The sequence below is a fragment of the Ranitomeya imitator genome, chromosome 2 (genome assembly GCF_032444005.1).
Source record: "Ranitomeya imitator isolate aRanImi1 chromosome 2, aRanImi1.pri, whole genome shotgun sequence".
NCBI classification, from domain to species: Eukaryota; Metazoa; Chordata; class Amphibia; order Anura; family Dendrobatidae; genus Ranitomeya; species Ranitomeya imitator.
The window spans coordinates 10,498,982-10,513,721 of record NC_091283.1 but is presented as its reverse complement, the minus strand read 5'-3'; the positions used below and the strand labels follow the sequence as shown (position 1 = coordinate 10,513,721).

General features: G+C 47.7%; 1 protein-coding gene across 1 annotated transcript; it reads left to right on the top strand.

Moving 5' to 3' along the window:
* The first annotated feature begins 695 nt into the window (after positions 1-695).
* LOC138666168 (protein starmaker-like) lies at positions 696-2,522 on the top strand. Its single transcript, XM_069754408.1, has one exon. The coding sequence runs from the start codon at positions 696-698 to the stop codon at positions 2,520-2,522; it is 1,827 nt and encodes a 608-aa protein (XP_069610509.1).
* Positions 2,523-14,740: the final 12,218 nt, after the last annotated feature.

Below are 14,740 nucleotides of genomic sequence, written 5' to 3'. Positions count from 1 at the left end.
GTGTGGTCGCTGGAGAGCTGTCACACAGACAGCTCTCCAGCGACCAACGATGCCGAAGCCCCCGGGTAACCAGGGTAAACATCGGGTTACTAAGCGCAGAGCCGCGCTTAGTAACCCGATGTTTACCCTGGTTACCATTGTAAATGTAAAAAAAAAAAACTACATACTTACATTCCGGTGTCTGTCGCGTTCCCCGGCGTCAGCTTCCTGCACTGTGTAAGCGCCGTTCGTAAAGCAGAGCGGTGACATCACCGCTGTGCTCTGCTTTACGGCCAGCGCTGACACAGTGCAGGGAAGCTGATGCCGGGGAACACGACAGACAGCGGTAGGTAAGTATGTAGTTTTTTTTTTTACATTTACAATGGTAACCAGGGTAAACATCGGGTTACTAAGCGTGGCCCTGCGCTTAGTAACCCGATATTTACCCTGGTTGCCAGTGAACACATCGCTGAATCGGCGTCACACACGCCGATCCAGCAATGACAGCGGGAGATCCAGCGACCAAATAAAGGTCCTGATCATTCCCAGCGACCAACGATCTCCCAGCAGGGGCCTGATCGTTGGTCGCTGTCACGCATAATGATTTCGTTAACGATATCATTGCTACGTCATAAAAAGCAACAAAATCGTTATGTGTGACGGTACCTTTAGTTGGAGGCTGAAGCAATCTAAATAAATCTAAAAGAATCCTTGTGATGTTTTGGAGTTCAGAGGTCGGACAGACATCAAACAGAGACCGGACAGACATCAAACAAAGACCAGACAGACATCGAACAAAGACCAGACAGACATCAAACAGAGACCAGACAGATATCAAACAAAGGCCAGACAGACATCAAACAGAGACCGGACAGATATCAAACAAAGACCAGACAGACATCAAACAAAGACCAGACAGATATCAAACAAAGACTGGACAGACATCGAACAAAGACCAGACAGACATCGAACAAAGACCAGACAGACATCAAACAGAGACCGGACAGACATCAAACAGAGATCGGACAGACATCGAACCAAGACTGAACAGACATCGAACAAAGACCAGACAGACATCGAACAAAGACCAGACAGACACCAAACAAAGACCAGACAGACATCAAACAGAGACCAGACAGATATCAAACAAAGACCAGACAGACATCGAACAAAGACCAGACAGACATCAAACAGAGACCGGACAGACATCAAACAGAGACCGGACAGACATCGAACCAAGACTGGACAGACATCGAACAAAGACCAGACAGACACCAAACAGAGACCGGACAGACATCGAACAAAGACCAGACAGACATCGAACAAAGACCAGACAGACACCAAACAGAGACTGGACAGACAGCAAACAGAGACCGGACAGATATCAAACAAAGACCAGACAGACATCAAACAAAGACCAGACAGATATCAAACAAAGACCAGACAGACATCAAACAAAGACCAGACAGATATCAAACAAAGACCAGACAGACACCAAACAGAGACTGGACAGATATCAAACAAAGACCAGACAGACATCAAACAAAGACCAGACAGACATCAAACAAAGACCGGACAGACATCAAACAAAGACCAGACAGACATCAAACAAAGACCAGACAGATATCAAACAAAGATCAGACAGACATCGAACAAAGACCAGACAGATATCAAACAAAGACCAGACAGACATCAAACAAAGACCAGACAGATATCAAACAAAGACCAAACAGATATCAAACAAAGACCAGACAGACATCAAACAAAGACCAGACAGACATCAAACAGAGACCGGACAGACATCAAACAGAGACCGGACAGATATCAAACAAAGACCAGACAGACATCAAACAAAGACCAGACAGATATCAAACAAAGACCAAACAGATATCAAACAAAGACCAGACAGACATCAAACAAAGACCAGACAGACATCAAACAGAGACCGGACAGACATCAAACAGAGACCGGACAGATATCAAACAAAGACCAGACAGACATCAAACAAAGACCAGAGAGATATCAAACAAAGACCAGACAGATATCAAACAAAGACCAGACAGACATTAAACAAAGACCAGACAGACATCGAACAAAGACCAGACAGACATCAAACAGAGACCAGACAGATATCAAACAAAGACCAGACAGACATCGAACAAAGACCAGACAGACATCAAACAAAGACCAGACAGATATCAAACAAAGACCAGACAGACATCAAACAGAGACCGGACAGACATCAAACAGAGACCGGACAGACATCGAACAAAGACCAGACAGACATCAAACAGAGACCAAACAGATATCAAACAGAGACCGGACAGACATCGAACCAAGACTGGACAGACATCGAACAAAGGCCAGGCAGACACCAAACAGAGACCGGACAGACAGCAAACAGAGACCGGACAGACATCGAACAAAGACCAGACAGACGTCAAACAGAGACCGGACAGACGTCAAACAGAGACCGGACAGACATCAAACAAAGACCAGACAGACATAAAACAGAGACCAGACAGACATCAGAGGTCGGATAGACATCGAACAGAGGCCGGACAGACATCAAACAGAGGTCAGACAGACATCGAACAGAGGTCAGACAGACATCGAACAGGCTGCCCCCAACAAAGGCTGAGGCGGAGGCCTACAACTGTCCCCGAACCCTACCTGGTAGTAGGATTTCTCCCAGACCGGGGCCGGCTTTCGCGCTTACTGACTGGCCCCTGGCATGGAGGGTCCCCGGAGGGGCTGCTGCGTTGAGTCTGAGGAGCTGCATCCGATAATAGCCACAATGGAGGCCTCACCCAATGGGGACGCCTCTCACGTGGGGGATCCTCCGCCACCTTCCCTGTTCCCCACTGATGATGCCAGCCACTTGCCTCTCTAGTCAGCCAGGAGGCTGCTGCCCTGAGGCTCTCCAGGACCTGCTCCACAGCCGCCATGTTAAGCTGTGATGTGGGATGACCAAACTTGACCCCAGTGAGCGGGAAATGAGGGCCCCCTCCCGTAACCTGGCCGTATGAAAATTTAGCTCAAGCCCCAGAGGGCACATTAACTCCAGTACCTTACAAATGCCATAAGGCACAGCAGCCTGCAAGGACAAGGTGGGCAGGAGTGCGTGTCTCCAGCATGGAGGGAACGTGTAGAAATCTTATAATCTTAATCCGTTTAATGACTGATATGACAATGACAGAGGGCGTGTTATCAAACGTGACATCACCACTGTAGCTGAGGTAGTGATTGGCTGCCAGGGACACATGGTGCTGCTTGACTAGTCCCTGTGCTCATAAGGAAGCCGTGATTTACATTATTATTTTTTTCCCAATTAGAAATTATAAAATTCCACTTAAAGTGCTGGAAAGAAAAGACATTTTCTAATGCAGCACCCTATAAATCCGTGATTGTGCTTCATTAGGCTGTGAAATGGTCCATGGTGATGGTTCGGGTCGCCGCATTTATTTGTGATTCCCCTCATTAACATTACTATGGCAGCGCGTCACTTTTGTTCGTTACATTATCAAAACGAGCTGGGATCATTTTTACAAATTTTTTATTGTGCTGATGAAAAGTCCTTTGCGTAAGACGCAGAACCGGGGTGAACGCGTTCTCACATTGATTATTGCAGGGAACGAAGGAGACACAATGTTTCATGCGTGAATCGTCCATAAGAATCCGATGCCTTAGATTGCTGCTTCATTGTAACACATCAGATGTAACACTTCTGCTGACGTTATGATTCCAGGTAAGGTGGGTTTAATCATCTCTAAGATTCGCCGCCAACGTCCGGATGGGGTGCGATCAATGCGACCGCCACAGATGACTTGTGCAGTAAGGTGAAGGTGCCGGAAAGCACAATGATCCATTTTTTCTGACCCAGATCTTTTAAGGATTCAAGAGTGTAAGGATTGTATGACTTTTTAATTTTTTCGTTTTTCTTCCTCTCCTTTTTCCAAGAGCCATTTTTCTTGTTGACATAGCCAAACGAGAGCTGGCTGTTTGCAAGAAGCGTTGTAGTTTTGAATGGCACCATTTATTTTACTATATAATGAACCGGAAAATGGTGAGTGCAGTTAAATTGTGGGGAAAAAAGTGCAATTCCAAAATAATTTTTGGGGTTTTCATTCTACGGCACTGATTGTGCTGTAAAATCTTGTGTTAGGCCTCCTTCACACATATGTTGTTTATATCCATATGACGTCCATTTTTTAAGGGCCATAAATACAGACACGCGCACACCCATTGTACTCAATGGTGGTGTGAACGTCAGGTTTTTCATATGAACCGCTTGTCTGTGTGAAAAACCCGCAGACATGGCAGTTTTTTTCTGCAGCACGGAAAAAACACTTGCCGCACATGTGCACACTGATGACACACACATCACATCTGTGTGTCATCAGCATGACACGTACCAGCACCTGGGAACAAGCGGTAGAGTTCACGCTGAGCCCAGGTGCCGGCTGTTGAAGGCATCATTTTCACCTGAATTCCCTGAGATCAGCGCCACCAGGCGACAATGATGGGACTTGCATTCAGCACCCGCTGTGTCATTCCTGTGTAAAATTAAGAATGAAATTAAAAAACAGCGTGGGCACCAGCACAATTTTCATAACCAGCAGAGGGAAAGCCCACAGCTGGGGCCTGATGTTAATAATCTTATACATGGGACAATATCCTTCTGAGGATACCAAAGGTTCCCAGGCTATTAATAACAGCTCACAGCTGTTTGCTTAGCTTTTACTGGTGAATTTACAAGAGACTTCAGAAAAAAAATTACTTAGGGTCCTCTTATAAGTTAAAACCAGCAAAGGCTAAACAGACAGCTGTGGGCTGATATTAATAGCCTGGGAAGGGGCCAGAGATATTGCTCCCCTTCCCAGGCTACGGACATCAGCCTTTATCCGAAGTGAAGATTTGCAGTACTGTCTCACACCGTAATCCAACTCTGCGATATCTGGATTACAACCTGAACGGTGGCATGATGGGATCTATGACGTCCCCGGCTGTCACTGAAGCTGCGCACGCAGAACCTCATTGTCTCATTATTTACTTTTGTGCAAAAGTACTTTAATCTCCTACAGTTCTCAGCATAAATTAGCACACCCCTATGAAAAGTAGGATGTTAATCAATATCTCAATGAACACAAGAACAAGACAATTCTGAGTTTATAGAACATTTCCCCATAACATGACAGGTTAATAATATACCTCTCATCACAAAATCTTAAGTTATATTCAAATTCATTAAAAAATGAGTACACCCCCCCATGAATTGCTCTTCCTTCTAGTATTGTGTGTTACCTCCATGATGTGTAAGGAAGCACCAAGTCTTCTAGCCCTGTAAGGAACAAGGTGGCGACATATTACAGCATCCATCTTCATCTATCTTCAGAACGAACTCTAGAGCTGGAGGGAGAATGGTGACAACTTGTCTCCTGAGCTCCCCATAGGTTTCCAGTTGTCAGATCAGAATGCACTTGGCCACTGAGTCGCTGTCACCTGTTCTTCTTCAGAAATGCATCAAATGCAAGTTTTGAATCATTGTCATGTTGGAAAAATGCCTTCTACCGAAGACATAGAGCTTCATGATACCATCAATGACATGTAGCCTCCGACACCAGCAGGTCATGTGCCCCCTGACATCGACAGGTCGTGTGCCCCCCTGACACCGGCAGCTCATGTGCCCCCCTGACATCGACAGGTCATGTGCCCCTCTGACACCGACAGGTCATGTGCCCCCCCGACACCAGCAGCTCATGTGCCCCCCAACACCAGCAGCTCATGTGCCCCCCCAGATACCAGCACCTCCTGTACCCCCAACAGCTGCTCATGTCTCTCCCCCCGATACCAGCAGCTCATGTGCCTCCCCAGACATCAGAAACTACTGTGCCCCCTGACACCAGCAGCTCATTTGCCCCCAACACCAACAGCTCATGTGCCCCCCCCCCCGATACTAGCAGCTCATGTGTTTCCCCCAGATACCAGCACCTCCTGTACCCCCAACACCAGCAGCTCATGTTCCCCCCCCAACACCAGAAGCTCCTGTGCCCCTGACACCAGCAGCTCATGAGCCTCCTCATAAGATCTCGGCCACCACCAGGTCTCACTGGAGGCACTGCGCATTTCTCTAAATTCATTTTGCTAAGTTCCAGGTGTCTACATATAATAGACGACTAAGGTAAATGTTATAGACATCATTATTGATTATACGAATTGACACATTGTTACCATTATTATTTATATGGAGACATTATTACAATTATTAATTCTATTACATGCATGATGATAATGATACTGAAACATTGTTACCATTATTGTAGTGATACATTACTACAATTACATTGGTCAACGCAATTTTTCTCGCAAAAGGTTTTAAAACATATTTAAAGTCAATTTTGGCTGCTGATTACGAATATGAACTCCGTTTTTGGCTATCACATCAGGATTTCGAGATATTTTCAATTTTTGATGAAAATTACTACTATCTAATGTTTTATGATAAAAACACATGATTTTCGATACTGCATTGTATATTTTTAATCAAGGAATAACAAAGATTACAAAGTCTATGTACAGCAAATCAAATATACTTACAGAATTAAACTACAAAATATAAACCACATATATATGGCGCACAGATGAATGACACATGGCCGTTATTATTTAAACGTTCTTTTCTTGGCTGATCTGTGATGTGCGGCTTCTGGGTTGTCTCTCATCAAGCTCCAGCAATAGTCGCCATCATATGTGAGTCCCACCGGCCTTGATACCGTTCTTCCATTGTTTTAATGTCCTGATGAAAACGCTCCCCTTGTTCCTCGCTCACATCCCCAAGGTTCTCTGTAAATAGTGAATCTTGATCCTCATTCTACACCCAAGATTCCGCAGACTCGTTAGTAGATCTTCCACAATCTCTTCATAGTTGTCGGCTTTCTTATTCCCTAGAAAAGACTGCACCACATTACAAAATGCCTCCAAGCTCTTTCTTCTGTCTCATTCATTGATGTGATAACATTTGGGTCTCTCATACGTGTTCTTATTTGAGGTCCATCAAATATTCCAGCCTTTCTCTTCTCTTCACTAAGACCAGGAAAAGTTGACCATATATAGTTACAGCATTCTCCACTGTGATTGAGAGCTTTGATGAACTGCTTCATCAATCCAAGTTTTATGTGTAAGGGAGGAAAGACAATGTCCTTCCTATAGAGGATCATGGATGACATCCTTATCGCCAGATGCCAAACTGTCGCTGAGGCCATTCAGTGTTCACCCAATGCTCTGCTGTAGCTCTACTGTCCCAGTAGCACAGAAAACAAGGGTGTTATCATAACAAATGGGAATTATGCATGTTCAAAGAAAACAAAGATATTCTCACATTTATTGGGAGACTAAATGAAAACTAAATTTACCTTAAACCGGCACTTTTCATACACTACTTATATTTATCATGGAATTCATGAAAATGGGCTATATACCTATATCGCAAAAACGTGATGTGATAGAGAAATTATAAGATCAGATTTCAATTCAGCACCCTCAAATTAGTCTAAAACTGTTCTTAAAGTCCATGCCAGAAATTTTTTTTTTTGTAGACCAGTGTTATTAATGCTATGGATACATGATCACGACTATTAATGATACTGATACATTGTTACCATTATTAATTCTATTGATACATGATCACGATTATTAATGATACTGATACATTGTTACCATTATTAATTATATGAATCGATACTTTTTGACAGTTCATATTCTCATTTCTCATCGTCACTTTCCAGTAGAAACATTTCGAGAATATTTCATGACGGATCTGGTTCTATAATCTGCAGACGTTCTGGGGAGGAGATAAGAGGGCGCCGACCATCTGCTCTGGACCGTCATCAGTTCGGCTCACATCGCTCAGATTCATTTTTTCCTAATTAATTTAGACGACACTTTATTTCAAAGAGTTTAAGGAGTCACCGCACATTGCTCATTAATGGGAAAGCAGCAGTCACAACATGTTGGGCGATAAGTCATCAGAAATAAGCTGGACAGGAACCAAGAAGAAGGTTTCCATCAGCCAGATGAGTATTTGTAGAAACGAGCCACAATTCCTGCTCCCGCCGTACAGACGAGACTCCAGGCTGCCAACAAGTTAGAAGTTAGCGGAGATTTGTGGAGAGATTGAACCGTTCTGCAGGAGAAAGATAAAGCTGTTCTGATTGAGATGCTCAGATGTTACCTTCACGTCAACATTTAGCGAAAGTCGTCTGTAATATATCAAAGCCGGGAAGCCGAGAGAAAATAGCGCTCTTGTCTGCAGATCCTGCACAGTGAAAGACCTGAAATAAATGATGATTAGAAATGAGTCATTCCCTTCATCAAATTTCAGTCTTAGCAGTTTATAAATTGATTCGCCACCTGCCCGCCGCGAGGACGGACACACTGCGCGAATCCCAAAGATTGCCCTGCTGTCATCCGCCAACTGGAAAATCGGTTCATCGCATTGATATTTTAATATTTTGAAGATGTAGCAGATCTGAACTGGTGAATTATCTGGATATTATCTACATCGTGATTGCTCAGAAATACAATAATGCAGTCGCTTTACCCACATGGGGATCAATCTGGAATATCATCAGGACCAAATCCGATGTTGGAAGACACTTCTGATGCCTGAACATCCTCTATGAGTCTGTGTGCAGCTGCTGAGGTGCCAGGTCCTGTGTCTGCCCCCCTGGCGGCTGTGTACCCCGGTCTGAACCCTGAATCTGTGCCTGTAGTTGACCTTTCCTGATTCCGCCACCCTGTGGGCCCGAATCCTGAGCCTGTACCTGCCTCTGTCCTTGTCTGAATCGGGACCTGTCCCTGAACCTGTCTGGATCTTTCCTTACCCTGCTGTGTCTGTCCCCGGTCCTACTCCTTAACCCTGCAGTATCTGTACCAGCACCCATCTCTAGTCCGTTGTCTCTGTACGTCACTGCTACTTCACTGTAAGTCCCTGTGTGAATCTGGTCCAGTCCGTCCTACTTGGTCTTGTGTGAACTTGGTCCTGTCTCTCCCTCTGTACTTGTCCTTGTAATTATCCTATGCTTGACTCCATCTGCTGTTTCCTGCTTGACTGCACCTCTCTGCGCCTGCAGCTCTGCACCTATAAGCGCTTGCGGCTCTGCATCTGTCTGCACCTGCCGCTCTGCTCCTGTCTGCACCTGCGGCTCTGCAGCTCTGCACCTGTCTGCGCCTGCAGCTCTGCACCTATATGCGCTTGCAGCTCTGCATCTGTCTGCACCTGCCGCTCTGCTCCTGTCTGCACCTGCCGCTCTGCTCCTGTCTGCACCTGCGGCTGTGCTCCTGTCCGCACCTGCAGCTCTGCACCTGTGGCTGTGCATCTGTCCGCACCTGCTGCTCTGCTCCTGTCTGCACCTATGGCTGTGCACCTGTCCGCACCTGCTGCTGTGCTCCTGTCTGCACCTGCAGCTCTGCACCTGCGGCTCTGCAGCTCTGCACCTGCCTGCACCTGCAGCTCTGCACCTATATGCGCTTGCGGCTCTGCATCTGTCTGCACCTGCCGCTCTGCTCCTGTCTGCACCTGCCGCTCTGCTCCTGTCTGCACCTGCGGCTGTGCTCCTGTCTGCACCTGCGGCTGTGCTCCTGTCCGCACCTGCAGCTCTGCACCTGTGGCTGTGCACCTGTCCGCAAATGCGGCTCTGCACCTGTGGCTCTTCTCCTGTCCACACCTGCAGCTCTGCACCTATATGCACCTGTGGCTCTGCATCTGTCCGCACCTGCTCTGCTCCTGTTTGCACCTACGGCTGTGCACCTGTGGCTCTGCACCTGTGGCTCTGCTCCTGTCCGCACCTGCAGCTCTGCGCCTGCAGCTCTGCACCTATATGCACCTGTGGCTCTGCATCTGTTCGCACCTGCTACTCTGCTCCTGTTGTACCTGCGGCTGTGCACCTGTCTGCACCTGCAGCTCTGCACATGTGGCTCTGCTCCTGTTCAAACCTGCGGCTCTGGTTCTATGCATACTGAGACTCGGCTCCTGTCTGCACCTGCGGCTGTCCCGTCTGCACTGGGTCCTACCCGTCACCTGTATTCCAGTCATACCTGCCAGTGTCCAAGTCCCTTCTGAAAATGCTCCTAGTCTGAACTGGGTCCTATCCTTCCCTGTATTCCAGTTGTTCCTGCCTGTGTCTCAGTTCTTCCTGAAGTTTTTCCTGCCCCTCCAGTCTGAACTGGCTCCTACCTCTGCCAGAGTATCACCTGTGCCCGCCTGCATGACCTGCCTGTATACCAGCCGTGTCTGCCTGTACATCATCCGTGCCCGCCTGCATGACCTGCCTGTATACCAGCTGTGTCTGCCTGTACATCATCCGTGCCCGCCTGCATGACCTGCCTGTATACCAGCTGTGTCTGCCTGTACATCATCCGTGCCCGCCTGCATGACCTGCCTGTATACCAGCCGTGTCTGCCTGTACATCATCCGTGCCCGCCTGCATGACCTGCCTGTATACCAGCTGTGTCTGCCTGTACATCATCCGTGCCCGCCTGCATGACCTGCCTGTATACCAGCCGTGTCTGCCTGTACATCATCCGTGCCCGCCTGCATGACCTGCCTGTGTACCAGCTGTGTCTGCCTGTACATCATCCGTGCCCGCCTGCATGACCTGCCTGTATACCAGCTGTGTCTGCCTGTACATCATCCGTGCCCGCCTGCATGACCTGCCTGTATACCAGCCGTGTCTGCCTGTACATCATCCGTGCCCGCCTGCATGACCTGCCTGTGTACCAGCCGTGTCTGCCTGTACATCACCTGTGCCCGCCTGCATGACCTGCCTGTATACCAGCCGTGTCTGCCTGTACATCACCTGTGCCCGCCTGCATGACTTGCCTGTGTACCAGCTGTGTCTGCCTGTACATCACCTGTGCCCACCTGCATGACCTGCCTGTATACCAGCCGTGTCTGCCTGTACATCACCTGTGCCCGCCTGCATGACCTGCCTGTGTACCAGCTGTGTCTGCCTGTACATCATCCGTGCCCGCCTGCATGACCTGCCTGTATACCAGCTGTGTCTGCCTGTACATCACCTGTGCCCGCCTGCATGACCTGCCTGTGTACCAGCTGTGTCTGCCTGTACATCATCCGTGCCCGCCTGCATGACCTGCCTGTATACCAGCTGTGTCTGCCTGTACATCATCCGTGCCCGCCTGCATGACCTGCCTGTATACCAGCTGTGTCTGCCTGTACATCATCCATGCCCGCCTGCATGACCTGCCTGTATACCAGCCGTGTCTGCCTGTACATCATCCGTGCCCGCCTGCATGACCTGCCTGTGTACCAGCCGTGTCTGCCTGTACATCACCTGTGCCCGCCTGCATGACCTGCCTGTATACCAGCCGTGTCTGCCTGTACATCACCTCTGCCCGCCTGCATGACCTGCCTGTGTACCAGCCGTGTCTGCCTGTACATCACCTGTGCCCGCCTGCATGACCTGCCTGTGTACCAGCTGTGTCTGCCTGTACATCACCCGTGCCCTTCAGCATCTGCCTGTATACCAGCCATGGCTGCCAGTTCTTGCCTGTCTATGTATCAACTGAGCCAGACAGTATATCTACAGTACTTGCCCGTACCTGTCGTTTCTGTGTCCTGTCCCCATGGGGGTCAGCTGCTACTGCAGACTCTGCCCTGGAGTGGTTCCGGGCAGCTACCCGCCACACAAGCCTGATCTCACCATCAGAGGCTGCAGAGAACACCAATGTAGCTGCTTAGTGCTGCCCCTCTGGGGTAAGTCTGGTTTGTGGCACAATGGAGCCACAATCCTCCCTTGCGCCAAACAGTCAGGGCGCGAGTGTTACAACGCCCTCCCATGGTGCTGATTCTAGTAAGTCTTTATCTCACCCCAGTGCTGGATTCAGAGCTACATTGCCCAGTACTGCTGTATAAGGTTCTCCATATTGCTTTCAGTAAGTGTTTATCTCACCCAGTGCTGGATTCATAGCTACACTGCTCAGTGGCTCTGTATATTGTCCATGCTGTTGCTTCTTTACAGGAGCCACATAGCTACAGGAGAACAGGAATCCCTCATATCTGTGTGTGGAGACTTCATTGCAGTTATTTTCCAACTATCTCTGAGACGGCTGAAAATTAGAGATAGATACTACAAAGGGGAAAACAACAGGATATAAATCCTATAATGGCCATAAATAATGATATCACTTATCCACACCAGGCAGAGTTTTCTGAAAAGTCACCTGAAATGACAAATATGATTTTATTATTCCCAGCAGTAGAAACGGAGAAAGAGGTGATTGTCTCAGTTGGAAAGTGACCAGTGCAATGTATACTATATAGAGCCACATCCCGGAGGACGGGACGCTGGACACAGTCCCAGCATTTCGGCCCTGAAAGTCAATATCCAATAAAAAGAAGAAACTTTTTAACCCCTTAGACGTACTATCCTATCGAGTTGGGGCGGGCCCGTATGACCACCGATGGGATAGTACGTCTAACGCGATCAGCAGCGCTCACGGGGGGAGCGCGGCCGATCGCGGCCTGGTGTCAGCTGATTATCACAGCTGACATCCAGCACTATGTGCCAGGAGTGGTCACAGACCGCCCCCGGCACATTAATCCCCGGGAGACTGCGAACATACAAGATCGCAGCGTTCCAGTGGCATAGGGAAGCATCGCACAGGGAGGGGGCTCCCTGCGGGCTTCCCTGAGACCCTCGGAGCAATGCGATGTGATCACGTTGCTCCGAGCATCTCCTCCGTCCTCCTCTCTGCAGACTCCGTATCCAACATGGCCATGGGGGACCTTCCGGGTCCTGCAGGGAGGTGGCTTACAAGCGCCTGCTTAGAGCAGGTGGCGGAAAGCATCCTGCACTGTCTGTCAGATCGCTGATCTGACACAGTGCATTGCAAGGTGTCAGATCAGTGATCTCTCACTATAATGTGATGTACCCCCCCGGGACAAAGTAAAAAAGTTTTAAAAAAATTTACATGTGTAAAAAAAAAAGCCTAAATAAATAATAAAAAAAATATATTGTTCCAATAAATACATTTCTTTACGTAAATAATAAAAAACAATAAAAGTCCACATATTTCATATCGCCGCGTCCATAACGACCCCACCTATAAAACTGTGCCACTAGTTAACCCCTTCAGTGAATACCATTAAAAAAAAAACTAGGCAAAAAACAACGCTTTATTGTCATAGCGCTGAACAAAAAGTGGAATAACATGCGATCAAAATGACGGATATAAATAAACATTGGACCCCCAAAAAGTAATCTTGTCCCACAAAAACGAGCCGCCATACAGCATCATCAGCGAAAAAATAGAAACGTTATAGTCCTCAGAATAAAGCGATGCAAAAATAAGTTTTTATTATATAAAAGCGCCAAAACATAAAAAAAGATATAAATGAGGTATCGCTGTAATCGTACTGACCCCAAGAATAAAACTGCTTTATCAAACGCGGAATGGTATAAACGCCCCCCCCCCCCTAAAGAAATTCATAAATTACTGGTTTTTGATCATTCTGAAGCGATCAAAAAATGTCACGTGCCCAAAAATTATACCAATAAAAACGTCAACTCATCCCGCAAAAAACTAGACCTCACATGACTCTGTGGACCAAAATATGGAAAGAATTATAGCTCTCAGAATGTGGTAACGCAAAAAATATTTTTTGCAATAAAACGTCTTTTAGTGTGTGACAGCTGCCAATCATGAAAACCCACTATAAATAGTAAATCAAACCCCCCATTATCACCGCCTTAGTTAGGGAAAAATAATAAAATAAAATTTTTTATTTATTTCCATTTTCCCATTAGGGTTAAGGTACCGTCACACTAGACGATATCACTAGCGATCCGTGACTTTGCAGCGTCCTGGCTAGCGATATCGTCCAGTGTGACAGGCAGCAGCGATCAGGCCCCTGCTGTGATATCGTTGGTCGAGGAAGAAAGTCCAGAACTTTGTTTCATCGCTGGATCTCCCTCTGAGATCGCTGAATCGGCGTGTGTGACGCCGATTCAGCGATGTCTTCGCTGGTAACCAGGGTAAACATCGGGTTACTAAGCGCAGGGCAGCGCTTAGTAACCCGATGTTTACCCTGGTTACCATCGTTAAAGTAAAAAAACAACCACTACATACTTAACTACCGCTGTCTGTCCCCGGCGCTCTGCTTCTCTGCACTCCTCCTGCACTGGCTGTGAGCACAGCGGCCGGAAAGCAGAGCGGTGACGTCACCGCTGTGCTCTGCTTTCCGGCTGCCCGGCGCTCACAGCCAGAGCAGAGAAGCAGAGCGCCGAGGACAGACAGCGGTAGGTAAGTATGTAGTGGTTGTTTTTTTTACTTTAACGATGGTAACCAGGGCAAACATCGGGTTACTAAGCGCGGCCCTGCGCTTAGTAACCCGATGTTTACCCTGGTTACCGGCATCGTTGGTCGCTGGAGAGCTGTCTGTGTGACAGCTCTCCAGCGACCAAACAGCGATGCTGCAGCGATCCGGATCGTTGTCGGTATCGCTGCAGCGTCGCTTAGTGTGACGGTACCTTTAGGGTTAGGGTTGGGGCTAAAATTAGGGTTGGGGCTAAAGTTAGCATTGGGGCTAAAGTTAGGGTTAGAGTTGGGGCTAAAGTTAGGGTTAAGGTTGGGGCTAAAGTTAGAGTTAGGGTTGGGGCTTAAGTTAGGGTTAGGGTTGGGGCTAAAGTTAGAGTTAGGGTTGGGGCTAAAGTTAGGGTTAGGGTTGGGGCTAAAGTTAGGG